Source organism: Dryobates pubescens, chromosome 7 (assembly GCF_014839835.1).
Source record: "Dryobates pubescens isolate bDryPub1 chromosome 7, bDryPub1.pri, whole genome shotgun sequence".
NCBI lineage: Eukaryota > Metazoa > Chordata > Aves > Piciformes > Picidae > Dryobates > Dryobates pubescens.
In genome coordinates, this window is record NC_071618.1 from 2,042,671 (window position 1) to 2,069,889 (window position 27,219).

The 27,219-nt window shown below is 43.8% G+C and overlaps 1 protein-coding gene across 6 annotated transcripts in view; it reads left to right on the forward strand.

The window, feature by feature from the left end:
- NPAS2 (neuronal PAS domain protein 2) overlaps positions 1–27,219 on the forward strand; it is a 133,968-nt gene that overhangs the window by 89,587 nt on the left and 17,162 nt on the right. For all 6 annotated transcript variants that reach the window (XM_054163175.1, XM_054163177.1, XM_054163176.1 and 3 more), the window contains 10 exons: positions 2,679–2,799; positions 3,828–3,941; positions 14,777–14,895; positions 18,822–18,904; positions 19,792–19,898; positions 21,088–21,235; positions 21,880–21,961; positions 22,643–22,784; positions 23,487–23,593; positions 23,756–23,848. In XM_054163175.1, the coding sequence (XP_054019150.1) occupies positions 2,679–2,799; positions 3,828–3,941; positions 14,777–14,895; positions 18,822–18,904; positions 19,792–19,898; positions 21,088–21,235; positions 21,880–21,961; positions 22,643–22,784; positions 23,487–23,593; positions 23,756–23,848 (1,116 nt within the window). The remainder of the gene's footprint in view (positions 1–2,678; positions 2,800–3,827; positions 3,942–14,776; positions 14,896–18,821; positions 18,905–19,791; positions 19,899–21,087; positions 21,236–21,879; positions 21,962–22,642; positions 22,785–23,486; positions 23,594–23,755; positions 23,849–27,219) is intronic.

Genomic DNA, 27,219 nt, shown 5'->3' on the forward strand with positions numbered 1-27,219 from the left:
GGAGGTGTCCCTGCTCACTGTAGAGTCATTGGACAAGATGACCTTTGAGGGTCCCTTCCAACCCAATGCAATCTGTGAATAGTTTGCCTGGTATTTCCTACAGCTCCAGGAAGACCATGAAATATTTTCTTCCATCTCTCTATTTGACTCATCAAGATATTCTTGATTGACATATTGATTCAGGAACATTGTTGGAGTCTCGATATGTACAAGATCCAGAACTTCTGTACTATGCACTGCTTAACCAGTGTGCCTGCAATCTGCAGGAGGCAGGGGTTGTGAAACACAATAAAAAGTAGATAGTTTGGGTTTTTTCCCCTCAAACTAGTTTTAAAAAGTTGATATTTCCTAACAACAAACCAAACACTAAAATATGGATATGGTACATGATGGCAGTAAAAAAATATAAATGCCAGGACATGGAAATCAATGAATAGCTCAAGGCAGGAGGTTGCTTTGAGGAGTATGCAGAACAAGTCTCTTGCAACTCCAACCATAAGTGTAGTCACTGCAATGTAGGCCTCTGCAGCTATCACCTTAAACAGAATGACACTGCAGAACTGATTTTTACTTGGAGCTTGGTCACAGAGTAGAGATAAAAGGTGGTGCTTCCTCAGGACACTGAAGACGCAAGAGTGGGTTTGAGGAGTGGTGAAATCTCACACCTAGTCCTCCTGCAATTACTGCTGTGTGAGTGGTAGATCACTTAACTTCTATGAGACTTATGTGAAACTGGTGGATAAGTATCATTATCTACCATTTACAGGTAGAAGGGAAACGAGAAGGAAAACATAGCTTTTCTGAGATTGTACCATAAGCCTTGAGCAGGACTCACCACTGCAGTTTCCTGTCAGGTGCTCACTCTTCATATGTCCCAAACTGCATGAATATTTGTGTAAATATAAACAGAAATGGTCTTTATAGATGTATCTGTGTGCAGGTATATAATAAATATGTGTATATCTATGGATAGATAGATACCTTATAAATAGATATATAAATAGGAAGGATGTTGACTTGCTGGAGCATGTCCAGAAAAGGGCAACAAGGTTGGTGAGGGGCTTGGAGCACAAGCCCTATGAGGAGAGATTGAGGGAGCTGGGGTTGCTTAGCCTGGAGAGGAGGAGACTCAGGGGTGACCTTATTGCTCTCTACAACTACCTGAAGGGGGGTTGTAGTGAGGCAGAGGTTGTCTCTTCTCCCAGGCAACCAGTACCAGAACAAGAGGGCACAGTCTCAGGCTGTGTCAGGGGAGGTTTAGGCTGGAGGTTAGGAGGAAGTTTTACACAGAGAGAGTGATTGCCCACTGGAATGGGCTGCCCGAGGAGGTGGTGGGGTCGCTGTCGCTGGGGGTGTTCAGGGCGAGGCTTGACAGGATGCTTGGTTCCATGGTTTAGTTGATTAGGTGGTGTTGGATGATAGGTTGGACATGATGATCTCGAAGGTCTCTTCCAACCTGGTTTATTCTATTCTATTCTATTCTAAAACAACTAATCACATACTATATCAGTAAGGATGCATAGTAACAAGGTACACACTAAAGTCATAAAAATACCTTTCAAGTATTCTTCCCAAACAGAATATTCAAGTAACAAGGATACGTAATAAATACTTATAACTGAATAATCTAATGTGTTATTGCATCATGATAAGTTTATAAAGAGTAGCACTTCTAATTTTCAAAGTATACTCAATATATTTCACTACTGTGAACAGGAATTCCACACAGAACAGCAGGCATGGGTAGAAAGCAGAAGGAAACCATAGCACAGTCTTACATAACTCCATAAATAAATGATGATGATTAATAACTTGCCAGTCTCATAAAGGGCTAACACGTTTTCTACACAACTATACAGTCTGATAGCAGCTGCTCTGTTGACAAATGAAGTCGTGTCAGTATGCCAGCTCAGCCCGAGGTAGTCTCAAGTGGGATGGATAGAAATCAATGCCATTAGAGTGTCACTTCATTTCAGGACTTCCATTCAGGTACACTCTTCTAGCAATAGGTTATGCTGAACATGGTGAGACCTTCCTCTTGGCAGCTGCATGGCAGACTCTTTGTCTTTTCCTCCCTCGATCAGTGGTGGCTTTTTGCACAAATCCATTGCTTCTTTCCATTCCCAAATCTCACCACCTAGATTTTGGATGGACAGCTGACCGTAGGGCTGGAGATCCCTTGGCATGCAGTCCATGGCCGAGGGCTTGTGCCAGTGACACAATCAAATCCCTCCCCCTGGGGACTAACCGCTGCTACTGCAAAGTGATGTCCAGACTGGAAAGTCCCCTTAACCACTGCTACCGCAAAGTGATGTCCAGACTGGAAAGTCCCCTTCTCCCTGCTTCCACCTGCTGGAATGCAGGAAGTGGAGAGCATCAGCTGCCACCTCAAGGGCATTTCCCAAGAACTGAGGAGGTCTGCCAAGGGAGACACTGGATTTGGGGCTGGTGGCTACACCTAGTGCTGAGAATTATGCTGAGAACCAGCCCACAGAGAAGTAGCCACTTGGTTTGCTGAGCAGTTTCCCCCATGTTTTAGGCTTTGTCAGGAGTCACTGGAAATAAGTGAGAAAAATCCTGTCAAGTGCCACAGGCTTCATACCCGTGTTGCTGTGCATCTCTCCAAGCATTGCTCATCATATATTTCTGTTTTTCTCAAAGGTTCTTTTTCTTTGCAGTGTGATGTCTTGGATCAGAATTTGTTAAATTTCCTCCCAGAACAAGAACATTCAGAAATTTATAAGATGTTATCTTCTTGTATGCTTATGACTGATTCTGCCTCATCAGATTACCTAAAAAGTAAGTTTTATTTTATCTTCCCTAGTAAATAAAGAAGCAGGATGAGGATAAACATTTTCTCTCAGAAAGATTTTTTTTCTGTGATGTCTAATATTAAAGTTATGTTTGTAGCCTTTTTAAAAGATCTTGCCACCTGGAATGACCCTTTGGTTCTATTTTTAAAGGAAGCTCACTGCCTTTATTTTACTAGGCTAAGATTACTTGCAGTTATGTTAATTATTAAACATCGTATCTTTTGAGACAGCCAAGGAAATAGGTTGGCTGATGGAAATGGAGAGTTCACCTGAGACCATCACATCTTAATTGATATTTATATTTCAGCCTGTTCAAGATGCTGTTCAGAGATGTGCTAATGTCACATACCTTTGGTTTGCATTATAGTTGAAAAGCATCTGTAAAATCACTGTAATTCTTTTTTGCAGTACATTTTGTTTTTCTTAAGAACTCTTTTACTTGCCTCTAGGAGGTAAGGTCGAGGAAATAAGAAAGCACACAATCATGTAAGACATAGTGCTGCTTAATATACTGTATGTTCAAAAGCTGCAGCTGATGGCTATTATGCCAAAGTTAATTTAATAGATATTTTGAAGTAATTAGGCATAATTTTTCAGCACAAGGTGTAGCACAGCTGTGAGTTGTGGAAAGCCTAAAGGGGGGGGAGGGGGGGAAGAAGGGAGGGGTCAGGGTGTGGAGTGGGGAAGGCTATAAAGGGAGCATACAATTCTCTTCTTCATTACACTGATGCCATGGCAGTATAACTCCTTGGGATGGAGATGGTGGAACAGTAGTCTCCAAGTCTGAGCTGTGGATGCTGAACAACCTGCATCCCTGCAAGGTACTTACTTGCAGAGGCTCTGACCCTCCAATGTATCATAGCACATTGGTAGTTAGGACTCTGAGTACTAACAAGCTGCTCTCATGCTGCCAGTTGTGAGACTGAGGTTGGAAGACACCATTGGTTGTGTTTAGCTTGAATAGTATAGTTATTTCTTCTTCTTCTTCTTCTTCTTCTTCTTTTAACAATCCAGCTGACAACGAACTAGAGTTTTATTGTCATCTTCTGAGAGGAAGTTTGAACCCAAAGGAATTTCCAACATATGAATACATAAAATTTGTAGGAAATTTTCGATCTTACAGCAATGGTAAGCTTTAATAGTTGTATAAATGTTACTTTAGCTGTAAAATAAGAGTATTGCTCCATTGAACAGGACAGGCTTGTAACTGAAACATCATGGGGTAAGTCTTGCTTCGCATGGATTTCGCAGCTGTTTTGCAATAGCTGGACAAATACCTCTGAAGAGTGAAACTGTGTTAGTTGTTTTTGTTGCTGCCCTTCATGTGTTAGCAGAGATCCTGGTCTCTGGGTAAGTCTGCAGATAATGACAGTTGCAGAGGAGAGTTTGTTTGTGCTCAGTAATAGTGTGCTAAGACTGCATCTATTAGCTAAATAATAAGCTTGCTACCTCATCTGCTATCTTCCATTAAACACAAATGCTGTGTGATAGCTGCTGATCTGCCAAATCTGCCCTCTCACCTGTCTCTGCAAAATTTTGGGGAAGGGCAGCAGTGCTGCATAATTGAGTGCCTGCACTTGTCACCCCTCGCTGCAGTTAGGGGACTCCTGCTGCTGGTATCAGAGTGGCTGAGGACACTTCCACCCGCCTCCCTCTCTAGCTGCCATTTTGCATTCATCTCCAGCACCACAGAACCCAATACTCTCAAAAAAAAAAAAAAAAAAAAAAGAGAGAAAGAAATACAGTCAGCAGTGTTGCTAAAGCACCACAGTCAGCCTCAGGAAACTGTGTTTGAAGGAATGAAGAGCAGAATTCCACCTCGCCCATCCCCTAACAGATTGCGGCATGGCCATTAGTGTCAGAAATGAAATACTCTTTTATTACTTTCCCTTCTCCTGCCTGCCCAAGTTTGCTTTAGTTACTTGCCTGATTGAACTCCAGAGTGGCATTTCCAAAGTTGCTGGTATTGTTCCAAATAGGTCATCCTCAGCAAAAAAATTCCCTACCGTGCTTTCCAAAAAACACATGCCACGCTGAGAAAAAAAATGTCCCTGTCCCCATTTAACTTTCTGCTCTTGCTCCACATGACTAGAATAGAAACCTACATGCAGGATGGAGATATGTATTTCTTGTTTGGTGCCATCTGATTCGAGGCTTTATTTGTATAAAAAATGTAACTGCCTGTATGCTTTCTGGTTTGAGTGATGTGAAGTGCATCTCTCTGACAGACACACACATCAAGCTGCTCTGTTTTCTAGAGCAGAAACTGGATTTCAGGTGCTGACTCATAAGGATACATCTCCACCAGGGGAATTTCTGATCCATTTTCTTCAAGGATTTTCAGACTTTTATTTTGGTGTGACCTTAATATTGCCCTCTTACCCATTAGGATTTTATAGCCCAGCATTTCTATCAGTGGCTGTTTCTCAGAAGAAAGGCAAAACTTGCATTACAGCTATCTTCCCTAGCTAAATGCATACAAACTAAATGGAAAAATACTGATTTCCAAAGACCCCCTATCATTTTCCAAAGACCCTAGCATACAGTTTTCAAGCAAGACATGTGCTTTCTGCTTCCTTTTTTAAAAACATATTTTCCCCCCTTTGTGTCACCTTTAGCTAAATCTTCCACTTTCTTTTGTCTCTTACACTTTCTTCCTATTTCTGCTGCAGTCTGACCTTCTGGTTGACAGCCCCTGCTCTGTGAGATGATGCCTTCTGGACCCCTTCCCCTCTCACAGCAGCTTGCCCATCCTGACTTTACTTTCCCTGGTTCAGTGCAGAACCTGGCTGAAATTACTTGCTTCAGCAGCATGTCCCCAGCACTGCTCTCACTTGGCTGGAGGTTGCCCCCTGCGCTCCCTCCATCAGTCTGTCTTCTAATCCAGCCACAAAACCACCTCCCAGCAAAGTTGGAATCAAGTGCACCAGACTCATGACGTAGCAACAGCAAACTCTGTTTGCTTGGGAGCTGATAACCTCGGGCCAAGGACAGATCGAGCAGCCGCAGGAGGGTGCAAACCCTCGAAGTGGCTGTCATTGGCTCTGCCGGGCTTCTTGCGTCAGCCGGCTGCTCCCTGAGCCAGGCACAGAGAACATCAGCTCGAGCAAGCACCCAACAAATGCAGCCCTCCTTTGGGCAGCTTTCCAGCCCCAGGGCCGGGGGCAAGCAGCTGGTCTTTGGCACGAGGACTTGAGACATAGATACCTTTGAGCATCTGATGAGGACAGTGGTGTGCTGGATTCCTGCCTCTGCGTGACCATTCACACCCCAGGGTGCCCCATTATCAGGCACCGTCCCCCAGCCCATGCGTCTAGGTCTGTCACTTCCCAAATCTGCCAGGAATTGCTCTTTTCCTCCCATTAAATAACTACCCTCACTCTCCAGGTGTGAGTCTTGCCAAGAGGGCAACAATGACAGTGATGGGAAGGGTGGTGGGGGAGAGGACAGTGCTCATCCTGTGTGCGTAGGATCAGCTAGCCCCAAACCCTGCATTTGAAGGTGTTTGTGGAGGAAGAAGGCTAAGCTAAAGATAAGAGTTAGCTGGGGGAGAAAGATAGCAATTGCAAATTAAGCCAAATTAGCAGGAGACATTCCCTATGAATGTATTCAAGAATGCTTTTCCCTGTAGCTTTTTCACAGCAGTGGAAGTGTGATCATGTTTTTACATATGGGAGACTGATACAGGATGTTCTTCTCCAAATACAAATATCTGCCATTCCTTTTATAGCCACCCAATGCCAAATCCTACCTTCATTTCCAATGGTTTTATGAGTGTGCTCTGAGTCTACCATGCCTGCACATTCCTGCCACAGTGACACCAGAGCCCCTATGGCTGGAGAGACTCCTTACCCATGGGCAGGCTGTATCGCATCAGGATGCCCTCAGGATAATTAAGTATTCCATTCTTATTAATGTAAAGTCATGGCAGTGACAATCCTGATGAATCTTTCACCTTTCCTTCTCCCTTAAACTTGCTAGTTGCTCATATAATGGTGGTGTGTGGGGGAAAGGAGGTCATGCATGCTGGGGTCCCAGTGACCTTGCCCCTTCTCTTGTATCTTCTCTGTTAATGACACTGTGCTTTATGGCTGAGAACATCATACAGAGATGGGTTTGAACTGATTAATTCGAAGGACTGTGGCTTAGAAAACCAGTTAGGGGCTTAGCTGCTCCTCCCTGACTTTACTGGGAGCTCTAGTGCTTTAAAGGGCATTGCACAGAGATGCCAAAGAGATATTCTTTTTCTGCTAAAGTAGAACAAATACCTGATACGTACCAAGGTGATATGTCACCAGGATTGCCATCAGGGAGCCAGACCAAGCACAAACTACATTGAGCTCATGCCACTCCCCCAGAGGAGCGGTCACTGGCATCTTCCCCCATCCCAGAAGAGGTAGGGAGATACATGTGTAGTCCACAGAAGTTGCCTGGGAAAGTTCACATAACTCAGGGCATGTGTTCAGTCTTTCAGAAGATCACTGTCCCGAGAGCTCCCAAGCTCAGCTATAGCTGGAGGCTAGAGGAGCTGCATAGTCAGGGTTAGAATGAGGGTCCACACTTGCAGTGGTTCCAGGAATGGTGTTTGGGAAGCCATACCCTGTAACCCCTGCTGCAAGGACGTTTCTGCAGCTGATTCTACAACAAGGATGTGATACAAGTCGCCTGCACATGAGCGAACCCCCCTCATTAGCTGTGCGCCAGCAAGAGTGGCCGACTAGCGAAACAGCAACACAGGCTTTGCAGAGGGACTGCATGAGTCACTGGCTGTGCTAAATCACATACAAGAGATTTGCTTTTCCATTTGGGACAATTATATAATCATCATTAATTAAGCTTCAGTGAGAAAAGCAGGACTGTAACCTGATGTAAAGACTTAATAGTCCCTTGAGAGGAGGAGAGGCAGCCCATGGGCCTCTCAGAAGGGGAAGGTGGAGTTCCCTCTTTGCTTCTGTGAGAAATGCCTACTTGGTATCAGAGCAAGGGGATTTAGAGGTTCTTTTTATTTTGCAAATAGGAACTCTTTCCAATCTTTTTGTGTATTTCAGGTTGTGCTCCTGTAATCCAGATTTAACATAAGAGATGAATATGTGCAAACATCAGAAGGAGCTGAGTGTAGGAGCACTGTACCAAATGACCAGTAGTACCTGATAAGGGATATGGTCGTGTCACCATCACCATTGCAGTGGTCCCATCCAATTTTGCCTGAGGGCTGAAAGGGGAGGCAAGTAATAAAGCTAACCCTCAAAAAAGTCCAAGGAAATGCTTAGCTCACAGTGTAAAATGTCATACTATGTGAGAATAAATTATTTTACAAAGCCTTTTAATAGCTCACTCTGATAAGAAAAGATAAGGTGAGCTGGATTTATCCCTCCTGTGAAGATTGTTTGTACGTTTGTAAACAGAAAGAGATCTCTCATAATTATATAACCAAATATTGGCTTTGCTATCCTATTTCTGAGGTGATATACTAGCTTTAAAACTCCTGAAAGGGACAAAGCCAGAGTCATGCCTTTGAAAGTGTTCACTAATATAAAAAGGGCCACCAGCATCTTTAAAGCAGCAGATCCATTCTTTCATCCAAAATGCCTGAAGTTTTCCTCTTGAAGGAGGACATAGCTGCTACATGAAAAGAGTTCATGATCAAGTAATATAATGAAATATTACAGTGGAATATAAAATCATGCATTTTTTGTACCCAATTACATGGAAACCCAGAAAGTATCTGGTTACTGGATGCTAATAATAGCAGATACTCTAGTGTTAGCTGATACATCCTTCAGCGATAAAAATAACCATCAAGAAAATTGTTACACTGAGGAGAAAAAAAAAATCTTTTCACTCCCAGAAATACTAATTCAATCTGAGTTCCCTTTTAAAAGAAATAAACAGATTTATACAGAAGATACATTGATCTTGAGCCTCCATAAGCATATGCAGAAACAGCTGATAACAGGAATAACTCCAACTGCAACGAATGTTTTGATCAGAACCGACAGCCGCATATTATTATTTGCTATTAACGGTGTCGTCAAAGCTGCAGCTAGCAATCTGCAGTGCTTATGCAGGGCTCTCTACAGGCACTTAAGGAAAAAGACACCATTCCTATCCTAAAGAACTGACTTGGGGTTCCCATCAACGCAGGATGGAGAGGGAAAAAATAGGAGGAGGAAAGAGGAGAGAGTAGATCAGAGCAAGCAAGTGATGTATGCGCACATCCCTGTTACTTGTCCAAAGCTACAGTCTGGCTTGCCACTAGGACTTAAAATTTTTTCATTATATGTACTAATTGCTGAATATTCTGTTTATCTGTGGTCTGAATTTATTTACATGAAGCAATCTTCTTTTTTTTTTCTGGTCTGTTTGGCTTGTATTTTTTGAAATTACTGTTCAGTTTGTTTGGCAGTCACTAAGACTGATTCTTTAAACATTCACATCTACTGAAAAAAAATAGGAGGAAGGATTTCTTCTTTCAAATGTCATAAAGGAGAGGTTTGCTGGTTTAGGAAGAATATGTTTTAAACATCCTAAGTTAAAATCAGATGGTCCAGCAACTGACTGCTGTACTATTATTAACTGAATAATCTGGCAGATGGGGGTTTTTAAACATGCTCTTGTTCATTTCATGTGGCATGATTTGTATCCCTAAGGATAGAAATCTTTTTGTCTATGGTAGTTGCAGGCTTGGTTCCTTATATCTATTATTTATTTTTAGCATCTTCTTCTTAGTGTCTTGGTCTTTTTTTTAAAAAACAGAACCAAATTGTGGTAGGTTGAGAGAGGGCCTAGCTCTCTCTCCTCCACAGAGCAAGAAACCACAGCTAACCCAGTCGGAGGAGCAAAGCTATATATTTACAAGCATATATGGAAAGCAGGTTATATATAACACAATGTATACAGGTATTTACAATATATACACAGAAATATACAGCAAAGAGAAATAACACAGCAAAAATCCCTCCCCCAGGAGAGATCCCCTCCCTGTAACCCCCTCTCTCCCCCCCTACCTCCCTTTTTTCCCAAAAAGGGGTTAGAGAGAAAGAAAGGCAAGTTACTAAGGAAAAGAGTTGTTAGTAAGCTTCAAAAGCCCATGCAGGATTAGTGTTTGCTTATCTGAAGGCCAGCTCCAGCAGTTCACGGAGAAGCAGGCAGGGAGAACAGGCTGAAACCCACACTCCCCCAACTCCCAAACCAAACTGAACTGAGAGAAAAAAATTCCAACTGCTCAACAATTTAAAGTTGCATTTTGTCTATCCACCAATGAAATTCGTTTAGAATATCAGAATGTTTTTGTTCTAGTACCGAAAACATTCAGCCAGAGTGTCCCAGCACTGTTTTGTCTTAAAGGCACAGCCTCAAACGATCACACAAATAAGAACCAATCCCCTGTATATAAGCAGACCAGTTTCTTTCTGTCTTCTTGCATGACATTTGCAGGAAATGTAATACTTCTACAAAATAATTTTGTGGCAGCTGTAGGAGCATTAGGTCTGATAGGTAACCACAGAAACTACTAAATTCATTATAAGGAGCATCAGCTCACTGATATATGTGAGACAACTGTTTCACCTTTCTGATTATTAGGCTTTGTCCCATGACCTTCTAATTCCTTACTTAAGATATTCTGTACAGCTCATTTAGTTGTGAAACACATATGCCCCCATTTAACCAAGCCCACCTGTTTATAGCCAGCTTAACATTTTCATCAGGCTCCTTCCAACAAAAGCACTCCAATACCTGTATTTGATTTTTAAATGTTGATATCATCATAGCCTCAGACTTTGTCCTGTATTCCCCGTTCCACTAATTTTCTGTGGTGCCTTCAGTCTGCTGCTGAACTTTGCTACTCCAAGGTGTTGCGTGTTTCTTTTTAAAGAGGTTTGGAGAACTATAAAGTATGTTTTATTTTTCAGAAGGCACATTTAAAAGATTACAAAGATTTTTGTTGGTGGTGGTGGTTTTGTTTTTGTTTGATTCATGTAATGGTCTCTTGTTTAAACTACACTTTAAAATTTATCAACAAAAAAGCTGAAATTTGCTGACCGGCTGCAAAAGCAGAGCAAAACAGTCAGGGCAGTTAGAGCTGTGGAAAGAACAGATACCAACAAAATAAGTCAGGCAGCAAAGTTATTCAGAAACAAATATGGGAATTTTTTTTTTTCAGTTATTGTTTTTTTCAGATCAAGATAAACAGTTCAAGGTGGTGGCATCACCAAGGCTTTTAATAGTCCGGACTTTGTCAAAGGCAGTTGAGTATGGAGATGGCACAGTAGCTGTTCAAGGATGGTGTGTCTTTTAGCCAGGCCAGTTCTGTCTCATCGCCTTGGGCTGATTCATTCCCTGCCACTGAAGTTCAACATTCCCAAACGTTGCCATGAAATTGCAAATTTACTACATAGCTGTCTACACAACAATTACTACCCTTTTAGTATTGCATTTACCTCTTGGTGATATAAACCTACTTTGTAAATGCCACATTCAGGGATACAGTCTGGTCTTTCCTGGGAACGCTCCTCAGGCTGATGTAAAAAGCTATCGATGTCTTTGGTACAACATAGTCTCTACTATATCTCCACTGTCTTCTGCAGCTGCTGTCATTTGCAAGCCCATGGGTTCACTAACAAGGCTAACTTATCATACTGGTACTTCAGAGGCTGAATGTTCTTACCTTATTTTCAGATCCTAGAGCCTAGACTAAAACCATTTGCTACTGAATTTGGCTATTAGAAAGAGAAATGGCCCCATTAACTTCAAACATGACAATGTATTACATAGTTAACTTGGAAGTAACTTTTTACAAGGTTCTTAATGTGGGTTTATAGCAACCTTATTCATTTTTAAACAGCATTGACTAGAAAATCGACAGAGTTGCACGAAATAATCATATCAGAGATGGATCAATAGCTTTTTACTCCTGTTTCCTGTAGCTCCTAATTCTTTCTTCTTTTTTTCTTCCTCTTGTATTAATAATTTCATAGAAACCCTCATATATGCACATAACCCCAGGAGCAGAATGGGAATACATATTCCTAGGAAGTCCCCAGAGCAAGTGTTCTTTGCTGGTGAAAGGAGGAAAATTTTGCCCATATTTTTTATCTCAATATCCAGTCAGCCATGCCCTCCAGACTCAATTGCTAGAGGGGGCTGTAATCTCTGTGGATGTTCACACCCCCAGATGAGGAATCTTTCTTCCTCTTCATTGGCACAATATATATATTGTGCACACAATGGCCTAAATCAGTTAATCACAGGTGTGAATTTTCGTCAGAGTACTTACTTTTCTGCCTCATACCTTGTTTTACCCTTGTTATCAGCTATGTATTGTTATTCTGAGGCTTTCAATAGTTTGAGGTGGATTCCAAAAGCACATGTGATAAATTGAGGCTTCTTCCATCTCTACAATTTATGCTAGTGAACTCAAGTCCAGTGCAGAAGCACCCTAGAGTTAAAAATAAATAATCTGTCCCCAGAGAGATATAAGCCTCTTCATTTTCACTGGAATGGACATGCTTATCCTTGATTTCTCTTATGCAGAAGAGACAAACAGTAGGAAGCTTTCATAAGGTTGTATATAGGGGCCTAATAGAAAGGAAATATAGTTTTGTATTAGCATTAATCCCTGTTAGCTTTAGATTAACTCACTGATGAACTCTGCTAGATGGGACTATCCTCATGCAAGACAGTCAGCAGGGTAGGGCCCAAAAGGCCAGCCCAGCTCCCACTTCAGCTGAGCACACAGTTTTCTTTTGCCACTGTGGGAGTAGGAGTACCAACTCTAAATAGCTCAAATTTGGACAAAGAATTTGCCTCATGACATTCTGACATCAGAGTGTGGGCTAGTTTAAGGCAACACATTCTTTTGGCAGCACATCTCTGTGGCCAGGGGTGCTTGTGGGCTCTAAAAGCAACGCAAGAGATGTGGAATCATGACAGACATAAGTAAAAAGCCATACACAAAATCTGTAGTTACATTGCATCCAGTTTTTCCTTCTGCCCAGTGTTTCAGAAGACACTGGGCCCCCTGCAGACTCACCAGAAATGCCCATCTCTGGAAGCTAGTGCCATACATGGGATCCTCTTTGCTCTTCTTAAAAACAAAGGAAAACTGAGAACCCTGGGAAGAGTTTTCCTTAGATGCAGAAATGGATGGCGCACTTCAGCAGTGAGAATCACAAGCAGCCTCGTGCTAGCTCTATGAAGCCTTCCTAGCTGAAAGAAGGGCTTCATTAATCCTAGCTTCCATTGGTGACTTGATGAGCTCTCTTCAGCTGCCTCTCTTGCTATTAGTCTTTTTCACTGCCTCATGGAAGTTAGCATGCTAGGCATGCTGCCACATATTTATTTTGTTTTATTGTGAGCGGTGAAAAAGATCAATGGGGTGCACAGGGTTTCTTCCCAGAAAGCTGGTTTATACTGTGTAATAATGGTTTGAATAGAATAGAATAGAATAGAATAAACCAGGTTGGAAGAGACCTTCAAGATCATCATGTCCAACCTATCATCCAACACCACCCAATCAACTAAACCCTGCAACCAAGCATCCTGTCAAGCCTCGCCCTGAACACCCCCAGCAACGGCGACCCCACCAGCTCCTCGGGCAGCCCATTCCAGTGGGCAATCACTCTCTCTGTGTAAAACTTCCTCCTAACCTCCAGCCTAAACCTCCCCTGACGCAGCCTGAGACTGTTGCCCTCTTGTTCTGGTACTGGCTGCCTGGGAGAAGAGACCAACCTCCACCTCACTACAACCTCCCTTCAGGTAGTTGTAGAGAGTGATAAGGTCATCCCTGAGTCTCCTCCTCTCCAGGCTAAGCAACCCCAGCTCCCTCAGCCTCTCCTCATAGGGCTTGTGCTCCAAGCCCCTCACCAACTTTGTTGCCCTTCTCTGGACACGCTCCAGCAAGTCAGCCTCCTTCCTAAACTGAGGGGCCCAGAACTGGACACAGGACTCAAGGTGTGGCCTAACCAGTGCAGTGTACAGGGGCAGAATGACCTCCCTGCTCCTGCTGGCCACACTGTTCCTGATGCAGGCCAGGATGCCATTGGCCCTCCTGGCTGCCTGGGCACACTGCAGGCTCATGTTCAGCCTACCATCAACCAGCAGCCCCAGGTCCCTTTCCACTTGACTGCTCTCCAGCCACTCTGACCCCAGCCTGTAGCTCTGCATGGGGTTGCTGTGGCCAATGTGCAGAACCTGGCACTTGGATGTGTTCAATCTCATGCCGTTGGACTCTGCCCATCTGTCCAGCCTGTCGAGGTCCCTCTGCAGAGCCTCTCTACCCTCCAGCAGATAACCTGTAAGATTCATACTTGAAGTTAAGCTCTCATGTCTTTCTGCCTAACATGACTGACTTGGATTTAAATATATGCATATCAGAGCACTTCTCTGAATAAAATTAGTATTAGTACATGTCAAGTTGTGGTAGGTTGAAAGGCCGATTCTCCCCCCATGCGCAAAAGAAAAAGACTCAGACAAACAGATTGCAAAAGTGGTGGAAAGTTTAAATGGAAAAACAGTGAAAATTTTACAGAGAACCACAAGCACGGTGACAAAAGAGATCCCAAAGCATACCCAAAAGCATCCCATCCCCACCTGAGGGTACACCCAAAACCCCCAGGGCTCCTTCTCTGCCCCCCCCCCCCCTCCGGCCTTGTGCCTAGTCAGTCCCAAGAGGCTGCGAGGTGGCTCACCCCATTACCAGGTAGCGGTGAGGGAAGAGAGAGGAGGTGCAGGATCCCCGCTGATGTCTTATAGGGGAGCAGGGCATTATGGGATGAAATACCTGGCTTCCTGTGCCCACCCACTGGGCTGGACCCTTTTGGGACACCACAGGTGTGGCTTGTGTGGTAGCATTGGGGGGGCACCCAGCCTGAACCATCACACAAGTGTGCAAAATATTCAGGGAGAGAAATCTTATATCGGGCTTGACTCCATGTCCTGTTGGGTTTTTTTTCCTTACCTAGTGCCTAACTCCACTTGCAATGGCTTTGACGAGGCTGTCCCAAGGGCTTACAGAACAACCCCGGGAAAGCAGATCTGCTTTGTTGCGACTGTTCGTTTGGCAACACCTCAGTTCCTAAAGGTAAGTGCATGCCACGGCTCTCATTCATTTTAGAGCTTCTCAACTTAGTTTTGCTAGTTGAATGGATTACAGATATCACATTTCATGGATAAAAGTCCACTGGAGGGGACTATCAGTGCAAGCCAAGATCTCTCAAAGTGGCGTCACTTCACAGTATCACAGTATCACAGTATAACTAAGGTTGGAAGAGACCCCAAGGATCATCAAGTCCAACCTGTCCCAACAGACCTCACAACTAGACCATGGCACCAAGTGCCACGTCCAATCTCCCCTTGAACACCTCCAGGGACGGTGACTCCACCACCTCCCTGGGCAGCACATTCCAATGACGAATGACTCGCTCAGTGAAGAACTTTTTCCTCACTTCAAGTCTAAACCTCCCCTGGCACAGCTTGAGACTATGTCCCCTTGTTCTGGTGCTGGTTGCCTGGGAGAAGAGACCAACCCCCTCCTGTCTACAACCACTTTTCAGGTAGTTGTAGAGGGCAATGAGGTCACCCCTGAGCCTTCTCTTCTCCAGGCTAAACAATCCCAGCTCCCTCAGCCTCTCCTCATAGGGCTTGTGCTCAAGGCCTCTCCCCAGCCTTGTTGCCCTTCCCTGGACACGTTCAAGTGTTTCAATGTCCTTCTTCTGCCTGCCTTGCACAGGAAATGGAAACCTTTTTGCACTGGGAATTGCAACGTCACTTTCAAATTGCGTTGTTCATTGCTGCTTTCTGTTCCTGCACTGGGACAGTGTACAGATGGCCACCAATGCTTTCATTTGTGCCCCTCTGTGTCTCCGAGTGACTGCTGCTAGTTTCTCTCCTCCCAAATCCTGGCAGCAAGATGTGATAGTAAGTTGCTTGTGGAAATAAAGATAGACCACCCAACCTTGTGCCTGGCACTGCGATTCCCTAATTAACAAATGTGAGCTACTGAATCAGGTGTCTTGTCCTCAGAGGTTAGGAGGTTTTTATTCTAACTGAGACCTAGCTGGTATGAAATCACTACTTTCTTGGCCTGGTACCATTACTGCTCTGGGACTTGCAGGGCACCCTTGACTGATTCATGGCCCTGGTAGGAAAGTAGAGTGCCTTCTGAGTAAATGAGGACACTTTCCATAAATCTTAACCACAGTAATCATATTACCACTAGAGGCTGTGTGGTGGGTTAACGCCCATTCTGGAAACAGGGTGGAGGGCTTGCGAGTGCTTTGCCCTCCATGCAGGGCGTTTTCCCCCTGGGGAACTGAGTCTGTTCCACTCTCCCCTCCCTGCCCAGCTAGGGTATAAAAGGGAGGGCATTGCAGTCATTAGGGCTCCTTTTGGCTCCTGCCTCTCCTGGATGAGAGCTACTGCGGCTGCCTTCCTGCTCCTCTGCCCTGTGGTCGGGCCTGATCCTTCTCCCTGCTGCCCTCCGCACCTCTTCAGAGAGAGACTGGTTTTGTATTCTTCTTCTTTGTCCCCCTCCCATCCATCCTTGTTCCTTGCCCTTGTGATCCTTACCTGTTATTGTTTTTTATATATTTTTGTTTGTTTGTTTTGTTTAAAGAAAATTCTTCACCTCTCTACTTCCAAGCCGACTCCAAATTATTGCTTGGTGGATTTGCTCCTTCCTTTTTTTTTCCCCTCTCTGTTGGGAGGGAGGAGGGGGGAGGGGGGAAGAGATTCTCAGCCTTGCCCCCATCTGAGCTCTTAACTCCCAGTTAAGGCTTAAATCACCACAAGCTGGAATTAAGGTTCTCCAGGAACCTTGAAAGCTAATTCCCTTGTCTTTGGGTAGCTAACGTCTCAAGATTAATGGGGAAGCAAAACAAGCTGCATGTGGCAATAAGCTGCCCAATGTTACAGAGGATGCAGCTATTGAATAGCCTGGAGAAGATGTTAGCTGCCATGAAATCCAAGACACCAATCACTTCAGTTTGTCTGGATGACTGACTTAACCCTGACTGGCTTAGGAGGGCAGAATTAGCATTTCACTTGCACATAGCAATGTTTGCATGTTGCACCTTGAACTTTACAGTGTGTTCTTGGCATCAGTAAGGATTCTGACATACACTGGAGTGGGAAGGAGAGGGGAATTTAAGGTATGCTTGAAAGCTTTTGCCTCTGTGTTGCAAGCAACTTCAACTTTGTGAGCACTGATATGTATCAAGGAAACACTTGGTGACAGCACACCTCGGCTTGTCTTCCTGTCCCTGGAGGTTTTAAAGCATTGACGATCTGAAAGACCAGGAGGGACCACAGAGAGAGAAGCGACAGTGGAGACAACAGGATGGTGTTACTGAGTCCACAGCACAAGGGGTCATGACACCAGAGAGCAAGGGGACAGTAGCACTGGGGCCAGTGACCAGGCTGTCCTTATCAGTGATGACTGAGACCCTCCTGCAGGACAGACATGGGGGACATTTGTAACACTGGATGCCACCAACTCCTGAGCATAGATGCTGGCAAGTCTCAGGTCAGGAGTCTCCAGGCTGACTCTAGGCAGCTTGTGTATCTGTAACTGTCCCTGCAAACTGCCAGTGGGAGAGGAGAGGTCAGAAGAGGGGAGCTGTGAGCAGGCTCGTAGTTGGCTATGGGGCTCACAGACAGCCCCAGAGTGTGCACAAGTGTGCACCATGGTGCCATCCTTCCTTCTCTTCCCACCTCCTAAACACTCACCACCAATGGCCTCCTGATCCTCATTCCCTATGAAATAAGGATGTCCTGCCATAACAAACAGCCCTAAGCCTTGCCTCCTGTAATTCACTTACTGATGATTGTTTGTTATCATGAGCACCAAGGGCTGTTGTGAGTCTTAAGAGCCAGCTTCATCACTGCAGAAATGAAGTGCAAGCCAAAACCCACTGCCTTTCACCTGCCTGGCCAGCCTGTGCAGGCTGCCTCTGCAGCTATTGAGCGAGAAGGAGAGTGTGTCCCTTTCTCAAAGAGCGCTTGGAGGGCAGACATCCAAACGAGCCAGGCAAGGGCAGTGGGTATCTTTAGTAACACAAAGAGAGTGAGCAAATTCAGGTGGGACCAAGCCCAGGCTGAATGTTAGGAAGGAGTACCACTCCTCAGGACAATGGGTAGCACAACCACCACACCCTGGGCACTGGTTCAAAGCCATGAAAACTTTGGCACCTCACATGTCTTCAGTTAGTCATCTGTTCTATCACCCAATGACCTCCACTGCCCAGAGAAGGAGACTCTAGAAAAGGAAAGGAGATGCCATAGGTTGAAATGGAAATAGATTTAATAAAATAATAATTAAAAAATCTAATATAAGTACTAATACTAATATAAAGTACACAAAGTTATACTTGGTCTGTGTAGTGATCACGAGCTGTGCGAATGCTTGTCAGGCACTGTGAGTGTGACAGTCACAGCATACAGGAGCACAGGCCTCAGGAGCAGAATGACAGGTGAGATCCTCCAGGGATGATGACCATTGAGGAACAGAGACCATCCCCACAAACTCGACATTACAGGGAGAAATATGCTTATGGTACAGAATACTTCTGTTGACCATCTTGGGTCAGCTGCCTTGGCTTTCCCCACTTCCCTGCTTTAGTACACGGCTAACTCGAAACTGCTAAAGAGCTTGATCACTATGGAGACCTGCATACCAAAGCTGGCCACAAACAAAACTGTCCTATCAACTTTGTTGTCAATGAATCAGGTTCTTCAGTTTTCTCAAAAGTGCAGCTTTCCTGAATGGAAATTTGGTTCTGGGGTTCTATCCCAGAGAAACCAGGACACTGAGGAACAGTCTCAGCTCTTAAGTCCATGCACATCACAAATTCTTCCCAACTCCTGCAAAAATGTTGGCCGTGGTAGATACAATAGATTGCTCTCTGGAATTGCCTCTATTTCCTCCTCTTACACACTGTGTATTTATAGTTAACAAAAGCTAGGTGAGGCTGCCAGTCAGTCACTAAGTTGCTTTTCTTCACCATACAGGAGATGTGCATCATAGAAGAACCTCTAGAAGAATTCACATCAAGGCACAGTCTGGAGTGGAAATTTTTATTTCTGGATCACAGGTTGGTGACAAGAAAAGCACTCTTGGCTGTGCTTGGTGCTTGTCTACAGCTATTTTCATAAGAGGAGTTCTCTCAAATAGCATTATGTTTCACATCTAAATTGCATGAACAGAAGGGCAATTCCTACAAAATAGTATATTTACTGTTTTACCCTGCATTTATTTTTATCAACCTTTTAAAAGCAAAACTACTCTCCTTCTCAGGCCAAATTTGTAATTAGCTTGTTCTTGTTTCTTTTAAAATTATCAATGGACCAAAGCCTGCCACACAACAAAATCATCTAATTAATATACAGCTGCAGAAATCATTCCTTCCAAATCCAGCCATTGATTGTGTGTGTACAATTCCCACTGAGATACGGAGGGAATGTCTGTGCTGGCCTGAGGCAACCATACTGGCAAAGGTACAAAGTAACTGCCTCAGCACACCACTGGTGAGCTCTGCAGGCACCCAGAAAAGCAGCACAGTTGATCCCACCTCTTACCTCCCCAGTCCTGGGGGATGGTGGCTTCCTATCACCTTGTAACACACTTGTCTCCTGCGCAAGGCACATGCGAGCTACAGCAGAGCCCCTGACCAAGGAATAGTTACGAGTGGCTCCCTCACAGTGGACTCTTGCGTGAAGCTGAATTGCTTTCCACAAGCACAGTTTCCCTGGGAAGATGGTGTTGTCATGGCCTTGTCCCTGGTGGGGTTGGTGGCTGCAGGCACTGTTGTGCCCAGCTGGGCATCATGGGCACAAAGTGGTCCCTGGTCCCTTGTGAGAGACAATTGTACACTGATGAGTGAGAGCAGATGTGGTATTTTTGCATATTCATGTCAACAAATAGAAGAACTGCTGTTTCTTTTGTGGCTTATGAATTCACCTATATTGTGCCTAACTGCAGAGCACCACCAATTATAGGATACTTGCCTTTTGAAGTGCTGGGTACTTCTGGCTACGACTATTACCATATAGACGACCTAGAGCTGCTAGCAAGGTGCCATGAACATTGTAAGTATTGCATAGCCCAGGTTCCTGTGGAGTCACAGGACACTTCTGCCAGTGAAATGTATTTTCAGTTAAAATTGATTTAAACTTGGAAGGAGAGTTTTGACCCTTGCCTCACATGTGTATATCTTCGTGGTGTTATAGCAGATTGAGGGGACCACAGCTGATTGGTGCCTGGGCTAGACTTCTCAAGCTCTGAAAAACACAATTTTATCGTCTCTATCCCCAGACACAGTCAGTGTGCCTCACTGCATGGATAAAATACACCAGATTAGGCACCTGCTTTACTAGTAAAGAATATAGAGGAACAGCTCAGGCATTCTCAGAGGGGATCTTATTTTGTAAAATTCTTGCAGATTATTTACCTTAATGTCCATTTTATATATGGCATTACCTGTGATTATTCAAATATCATCCATTAAGATTTAAATGAAAAACTCTTTCACTAAGTAAAGAAAATGAGGCAATGCTTTTCAAATATTTGCTGACAGAACTGGCTGGAACATCTCAGTTTGCCATCTCTGGGCAACCTGAAAATATCCCATCAACATTAGCTTTTATATGTTCACATTAACATATAGAAAGGCTAAATGTGTGTGTGGTTGGGAACCCCCTGAAATAACCGGAGGGAAAGGCAAACATTAATTTTGACAGCAAATCTTTAAAACCCGTATTACACTCCAGTTTACTGCATTTTGAATTCCTGTCAGTCTGTGAATTTTCTGTTTCAAACGATTTTTGTCTTTGCACAATGTTATCTGCTACACTCATTTCATTCTGAATCCATCTGCTCACGATACTCTTTCAAGAATTTTTACAATGTACTTTTCTGCTGAAGATGATCACTCTTAGAGATTAATCCCAGATGGCTAATTAAGTACTATGTGATCAGCACATAAACCATGGTAAGATATATATTTAAATTGTAGCAGATATTACTGTATGAGTGTCCATAGTTAGGGTTAATTGTACTGTGCAGGAATGTGCCATTCGAAGGGTCAGAAAAAGTTACCTAATGATGTAGATACTTGCTCTGTCATAAGACTGATAGGACGAGTCACTCAAAAGGTGCTTAGACTCCTACCTCCTTTGGGAATCAATGGGTCCATAGATATCTTTGTCACACTTCACATTTCATGCCATTTTCCTGTCATAAATCGTGCTCCAACCTGTGTGTATTTTCTGCTGACAGTGATGCAGTTTGGCAAAGGGAAGTCGTGCTGCTATCGGTTTCTGACCAAAGGACAGCAGTGGATCTGGCTTCAGACCCATTACTATATCACCTACCACCAGTGGAACTCCAAGCCAGAGTTCATTGTGTGCACACACATGGTGGTAAGGTATGGAAAAATCCTATCAACTGGTGAGGGCAAAAAGGACAGTAAGAGACAGGCATCTTCATGACTGCCAAAATTTTGTCTTAGAAAAAAATGTTATCTTTTATGTAGCAAAAAAAGAAGACTGAACTCTATGAAGGGAGGTGGTTAAGAAAAGACTGGATGAGGCACTTGGTGCCATGGTCTAGTTGATAGTTAGGGTTGGGTGAGCGGTTGGACTTGATGATCTTGGAGGTCTCTTCCAACCCGGTTGATTCTGTGTTTCTGTGATATGTTCATTACAGAAAAATGATCAGACTAAACCTTACTTTATCTTAAGCTTTATTTGTCAATCAGGAGTTTAGGGGCAGATGAACTTCAAATTTTCCATTTTGTGCAAAAATAGGAAATAGATGCCCTAACTATTCTGATAATTACTTAAGCTCTAATCCTTATACTGTTCTTCAAAGAGATGTGTGGAATTTTCCAGTGAAGTGATAAAGTGGTTGTAGGCTGTGAACTTGACCTTTAAATATACTTCTTTAAGCTATTAACCTGTAATTTAACTTGTAAAATGTTACAATCATTTGCTTCTTTATTTGCTTGCAGCCCATTTTATGAACTACAGCAGTACTGTGTTGACACATACAATTATATTTTGCATTCAGTTATGCAGATGTTCGGGTGGAGAGGAGACAGGAGATGGGCTTGGTAGAAGTGTCCTCAGAGGTCGTGTCCTCAGCACTAAAGGTACAAAGAGAAAAGGTTTTTCCTGGGAATATATGTAGCAATCACAACTCATTCCTATGTTAACATCACTGAAGACTCCAGCATTGTCTTTCTGGGTGAATTCCCTCAACTAGAATTCACTGATTACTGGAATAATTTTAAAGTAAATTGGATAAGCTTATGAAAGGATAAAGCTGGAGATTAGTAACAGCCACAAATTAAGTGGAACACGGGCAGGGGCAATGTGAGATATCGCTACCTTTCCTTGCAAGGTACTACAGTTTAGAGACTAATTTGGACATGTTCTGGCAAACAGCCTTCTTGACTGCCTCTTGGTGATCTGCTGAGGGAAGAAAGAAAAGCTCCTCCTTGGTGCACAGCTGAGTATCTCACAGAGGTTGCAGCTTCTGTCACATTCAAATTAAGAAAAAGCTAAAGATTCAGGCACAAAATTACTATGGCAGTAGCTTGCTATTTATTTCCAACTCTGTGACAGCTCTTTATAAAATGCTTTAGTTGCACACTATTTAGAAGGGACACTGACACCCGTGCCTAGGTCTTCTGCTGGCCTACCTAGAATTAGTTCTGCTCAAGCTGTTTTAGACCAGGCAAAGAACTGGACATGCAACCATCACTAAATGTTTTTCAACATGTTTTTATCCTGACATGCAATAGCTACTCCCTTTTCCTGGCTTGTTTTAGGACAGCAGTGCCAGCTTGGATCCTGAACAGCACTTTAATGCACTTGATATTGGTGCCTCAATCCTCAACGCTAGTCGGACACCCTCAGTGTCATCCAGGAGCTCACCAAAATCTTCCCACACACCCAAGTCAGATCCAGCATGTGAGTAGCATTCCTGGGTTACTGCATTATTTTCAATTTAACAAAGTTACAGAGTATGTGCCTATTGTGGCAGTTCTGTAGATGCTAATTTGACAGTTACTTACAAGGTATCGACGATATGTGTTTGTCACTGACAACAAAGTACAAAATCTGAAATAATGACACCCAAGAGGAAAGGTTCAAGAGCAACCACTTATACATTGTAAAATGAGTAGCAGGACTAGCTGTGAGAGCTGCTGTTTTAATCTGTTATGAAAATCAGGACTTGCAACACGACTAGACTTACATGAGTAATAACAGTCTGTGGGCGATTCTCCCTGCCCAAGATACAGGATACACCGGCCTTTATTTGGGCACACATTATACACTCTTTCTGCTTCCTGGTCTGGAAGAAAAGCCACTGAGCTGACCTAAATTTACAGTTATTCAGCCCATATAAAGGGAGTTGCATCTGTTTTAGAACAGCTCGTGGGTACTTTTGCTCCATCCACTGGAGCACAGAATCATAATCTGTCTCTTTTATCTTTGCCCAGGCCCTCCTTATTAGTTTAATTTTACTGCCATTGAAGTCAACAAGAACAGCCTTGACTCCCACTGGAACTTAGCCAGGACACAACCATTTCTAGCTAGGTCTCCTTGTAATTATCACTTGAAAGTGGTATGATTCCAGAGTGTGCAAACTCACTGGTACTTTCCTTGCAGCTACACCAACAAAGCTGATTGCAGAGTCCAACACTCCCTTGCCAAGAACACCAAGCACGCAGCAGGATTTATCTGTGCATAGACTCAGTCAACCTGCTACTCTTCAGGTAACTTCACAGTCACCTAAACAGGCAGACAGTATAAAGTATGTGCCATATATGCAGTTTAGCAGATAAAAATGACTCATGCAAAAGCCATGGCATTAGAAGAAATCTAAACCTTAAAGGGGGCAGACTTATAAATACAGTTTTGTTTTGTTTCCAACCTAGGTTTCTTTGCCTTCTCATGCTCCATGCGAGCTTCTCCCACAGCAGGTGCTGCCTCAGGCAACTCTGCAAAATCAGACTGCACCTCTGGCACAGGTTAGTTGGGGATTCAGAAGTGGAATGGGTCACTTGCCTTTCTTCTGACATTTTCTGCTTTCATCTAGTAAATAAATTAATTGAGTCCAGGTTTTGGGGCACTTTAAGGTTACCTCCTTAGCAGCCAACATCTGCAGATCTACCAGCTCTCAAAGCAGCTTAAAATAGTGTGGAAAAGTAATCTGAATTTAACACTTGTGTTTAAACATGGAACTGCATACAGGCATTTAGAGCAAAAGCCCAAGCTCAGGTACATACAGGTTCAGGTGCAGAAACATATCTATTTCATAGGAGGACTGTAATGGGTTAAATCAAAACCTGTCTGTTCCCCTAACACAGAAGTGAGGGGAAAAACAACACACAAAGAAACCCTGAGACAAAGAGAGTGAGATAAGAGTTTACTGAATAAATGAGAATACAATGCACAATTACTTTAGCCTATCTGCAGAAAAGGCAAGGTGGAAAGCAACAGCAAGCAGAAGCAAGCGTGTTAAAAGCCCAAGCCAGGGAGCCACTCCCCCATTCCTCCCTCTCCCACTGCCATCACAGCAGAAGAGAGCAAACACCCAAAACTCAGAACCCCAAAGCAGCAACCAGAACTGGAAGTCTCCTGTGTTATAACCTGAACTTCAAACCCCACAATACCTTGCTCCAGCCAGTACTTTCATTTTGAAGTCAGCATGAGGCAGGATGGCATGAATAGCAGCAGACTGAAACTCAACCTATGACAAAGACAAAACCAAAAAGATAGAGGAAGTGTTTTAAGCTTTGCTTCTACAGCTCCCATCAAAATCAAGGTCACAATGAGAAATAGAAACAAACTGAAAAACTAACAAAGATTCCATCCTCCCAGAAAAGTCTGTTCATCTGTGCTAATGCAGAACTAACCAACAATAAGGGACATACAAATGCAACAAAACCCTTTTTGTGAGTGTGCAAGTAACAATGAGGTTGCTGCTAGAGACAGATTTCTCCAGCTGAATGTATTAATCCCTACCTCAAAAGAAGGTGATGGCCCAAAAAGACACTTTAGTGGTTCATTTGCAGTGGATTTTGAAGGGACAAATTTGAGTACCAGGTTCTCTTTACACGGTTCCTCTCTGGTGGTCATCCTGTGATGATGCACCCCATCACCTGCTGATTTTAGAAATTATATAGGCCTGGATCTAGGGCGCTTCTACTATTGGTACCCTATGCTCCGTCACAAGATCCCAGAGCTTCTTCCTGTAGTATATAAAACACAGAAAGTCCTGAGGATCCCTGCTTTAAAATAACAAAATCTCATTTGTGATGGGTTGAGGCAGATCCCCTCCCCACCATGGGCAAAAATGAGACTCAGACAAATGGATTGCAAAAGTGATGGAAAGTTTAAATGGAAAGCGGTGACTGTTTACAGAGAGCCAGAAGCGCAGTGACAGAAGAGATCCCAAGGCACACCCAGAAACATCTCATCCTCACCTGAGGGTACACCCAACCCCCCCCCCCCAGGTCTCTTTCTTCCCCCCCGCCCCCCCCTCCACTGCTAGATCTGAGATTGCCTTTCCCCCCAGCCTTGGGCCTAGCCAGGCCCAAAAGGGCCCCCGCTGAGATCTTATAGTGGAGCGGGTTATTATGGGATGAAATATCTGCCTTCCTGTGTCCACCCACTGGGCTGGACTCCTTTGGGACACAGGAAGCGTCCCTCACATGAACACAGCAGAGGGCACCCAGCCCAAACTGCAACAATCTTCTATGTTTAATATTCTTTTCACAACTCCTCATCAGCTTGCAGTGAAGAAACAGCGTATCTGCTCTGAGCATTCCTTTTATTTCACAGATAGTTCTCTCCGCTATTCATTAATGCATTTCCAAACATCATTTACTTTAATATAAACCCATGTGTGTTTAGTTTGACTTTTTTCTACCTCCCTTTCCTATCCATCAAAGCTCTTTGTGAAAAGATGCTTTACAGTCATTTACTTCCCAGTAAAACAATCTTACTGACATGCCAGCTCCATTTCTTCACTGCCAAATCTGAGAGCCATCCAGTGGCACGTTCACTGGTTAAGCCTCTTTGGGCTCTGTGAAAGGAAGAAGGTTGGTTCAAGTCTGTCTACACAAGCCACCCTCTTCTTGACTGGCAGCAAAGTCACAGAAATGCTCATGGCAAAGCTCAAGGTGGACCTTCACTTGGTGTGGAGCAGGGAAATAGAACCAGGACATTGCAGCTCAGGTTGCTGAGGCTCACAGCCCATAGCGATACTCCTGGGAAAGGTATCAGTTCTCCACAGGTTTGAATGATTTTCCTAAACTATTACTCACTTTCTTCAGTTGCTTACCTCCCACCTTAATGTAATAAACATCCCAGCCCACAGCAAGGTAATCCATTATTTAAAAGACAAGGTGCCTGCAGTGCAAAGCCAATGAGTGAGGAAACCCAAGTTGATACATGTGCTTCCCACCATGAACATCGCCCCGGTTTCCTAGTTGCCCATTTCCCTGCAGTTTAGTGGCAGAACACAAGCTCATTGCTTTTATAAATAGCCTGGACAGGTGCCGTGCTGGCAGTCCATGAAGAGGGGCTGTACAGGTTGTTCCCCATTGCCTTTCTGCCACTCAAACTCAGCTGAAGGTCACTGATGGTGGGAACTGAAAGGCACTGTGTGAGCCTGGCCACGCAGAGTCCCAGCACTCTGACAAACATCCTTGCTGCTAACATTTGGCTATGGGGTAGCAGCGGGGGTAAAGACATTTTAAGTGGACATGACTGCATCTGCAGCAAGCAGCCAGCTCCTGCCTCAGGCACCATCTGCTTGAACTTTGATTAGTTTTTATTTTGAGCAAAGGCTGAGATGGTTTTGCCTCTGCCGAAATACGGTTTTAGCATCTGCCATGCTTGTCTCAATGAACAGACAGCACACTACTAGATGTCATATGAATGTAAATGGTTGATTTTAAAGCAAGTGCTCCCTATTAGAATATTTGTTTGTTTGTCTTCCTCATTGTAATAAATTAAAAATCCCCTACAACACAGCCAATGCTAATGACTGAATAATAATTAGCACTAATAATCCATTTGGGATGGCGCAGGTGTTATTCAGAAGACAGAAAGAATGAACAAGTTGCTCAGTGAGCTGCAAAAACTAATGAAACCTGGTTTCCCAGGGGCTGCATCTTGCAAGGCTGGTGCATGGGCCCAGCCTTTCAAACGAGAGGAAGGGACAAGTGGATCCCTCTCTCCTTTGCTCATCTAAAGCTTTCCTGAAATGACAGCAACCTGGTATTTTTGAGATTTCACAACTCTTTTGCATGTCTTTAGCACTGGCCATAAGGATTGGAAGTTGGAAGGTAGGCAGAAAAGAATGGTTTAAAGACAACTGAGCTAAACTCTT